Source organism: Eimeria tenella, genomic scaffold (genome assembly GCF_000499545.2).
Source record: "Eimeria tenella Houghton genomic scaffold, Eth_scaff3150, whole genome shotgun sequence".
Classification (NCBI taxonomy): Eukaryota; Apicomplexa; class Conoidasida; order Eucoccidiorida; family Eimeriidae; genus Eimeria; species Eimeria tenella.
In genome coordinates, this window is record NW_013543011.1 from 768 (window position 1) to 1,720 (window position 953).

The 953-nt window shown below is 65.6% G+C and overlaps 1 protein-coding gene across 1 annotated transcript; it reads right to left on the minus strand.

Moving 5' to 3' along the window:
- On the minus strand, nucleotides 1-705 carry ETH_00039605 (uncharacterized protein; the record flags this gene model as incomplete). Its single annotated transcript, XM_013376111.1, has 1 exon — nucleotides 1-705. The coding sequence occupies one exon, from the start codon at nucleotides 703-705 to the stop codon at nucleotides 1-3; it is 705 nt and encodes a 234-aa protein (XP_013231565.1).
- Nucleotides 706-953: the final 248 nt, after the last annotated feature.

A 953-nucleotide genomic window follows, 5' to 3' on the forward strand; every position in this document is an offset into this window, starting at 1 on the left:
TCACATATAAAACTTCGGCACAGCGCCGTGGGGGGGGGCCCCCTCAGCAGGGCCCAGCACCCCGTAGGGCCCGTTGCGCCTCTGCTGCTGCTGCTGCTGCTGCTGCTGCTGTTGCTGCATGTAAGGCACAAATGAAGGAGGCTGCTGCTGGTCCAAAGCGCCCACGTCGAGTGCGCCCTGTGCTGCAGCAGGAGAAGCTACAGCTGTTCGCCCAGCAGCAGCAGCAGCAGCGTCGCCCCACAGGTCTCGCTCGTGCTGCTGCTGCAGCTGCTGCGCGTAGGAGTTCGTTGCTGCTGCTGCTGCTTGCTGCGTCGTGTGGAAGGAGGGCTGCAGCAGCTGCTGCTGCACGTGGAAGGCGCTCCCTGCCGAGACCCCGGGGAAGTGAGCAGCAGCAGCAGCAGCTGCTGCTGCTGCTGCTGCACCGTACCGTTCGGTATGCGGCTGCTGCGACGGCGGCAAGCCCCCCTGCACCAGCGCTGCTGCAGTGCCAAACATGTCTTTCGGCCTCGCTGCTGCTGCTGCTGCTGCTGCAGTGCGGAAGTGCTGCTGCTGCTGCACGTAGACCGAAGCAGGGTCCCCCCCCTCCGCAACAGCCCCCGCGAGGTGCTGCTGTTGCAGCAGCTGCTGCGCATGCAGCATGTCCGACTGCAGCAGCGACTGCTGGTGCTGCAGCGCGGGGTGGATTTGCTGCGGGGTGAAGTGCATTGTTCGCGGCTGCGCTTGCTGCTGCAGCTGCTGCTGCAGCTGCTGCTGCAGCGGCAGCAGCTCCTGCGGACCCCCAGCAGAAACCCCAGGGTCTCTAGCCCAGATTGCTGCTATTGTGTCTGGTGCAACACGAGAAGCCGGCGCTGGCTGCGCGAAGTTGCTGCTCCAGAGAGAGAAGCCTGCTGCTGCTGCTGTTCCCACGCCGGCTGCTGGCGTCTTCTGCGAGTGCGGCTGCTGCTGCTGCTGTT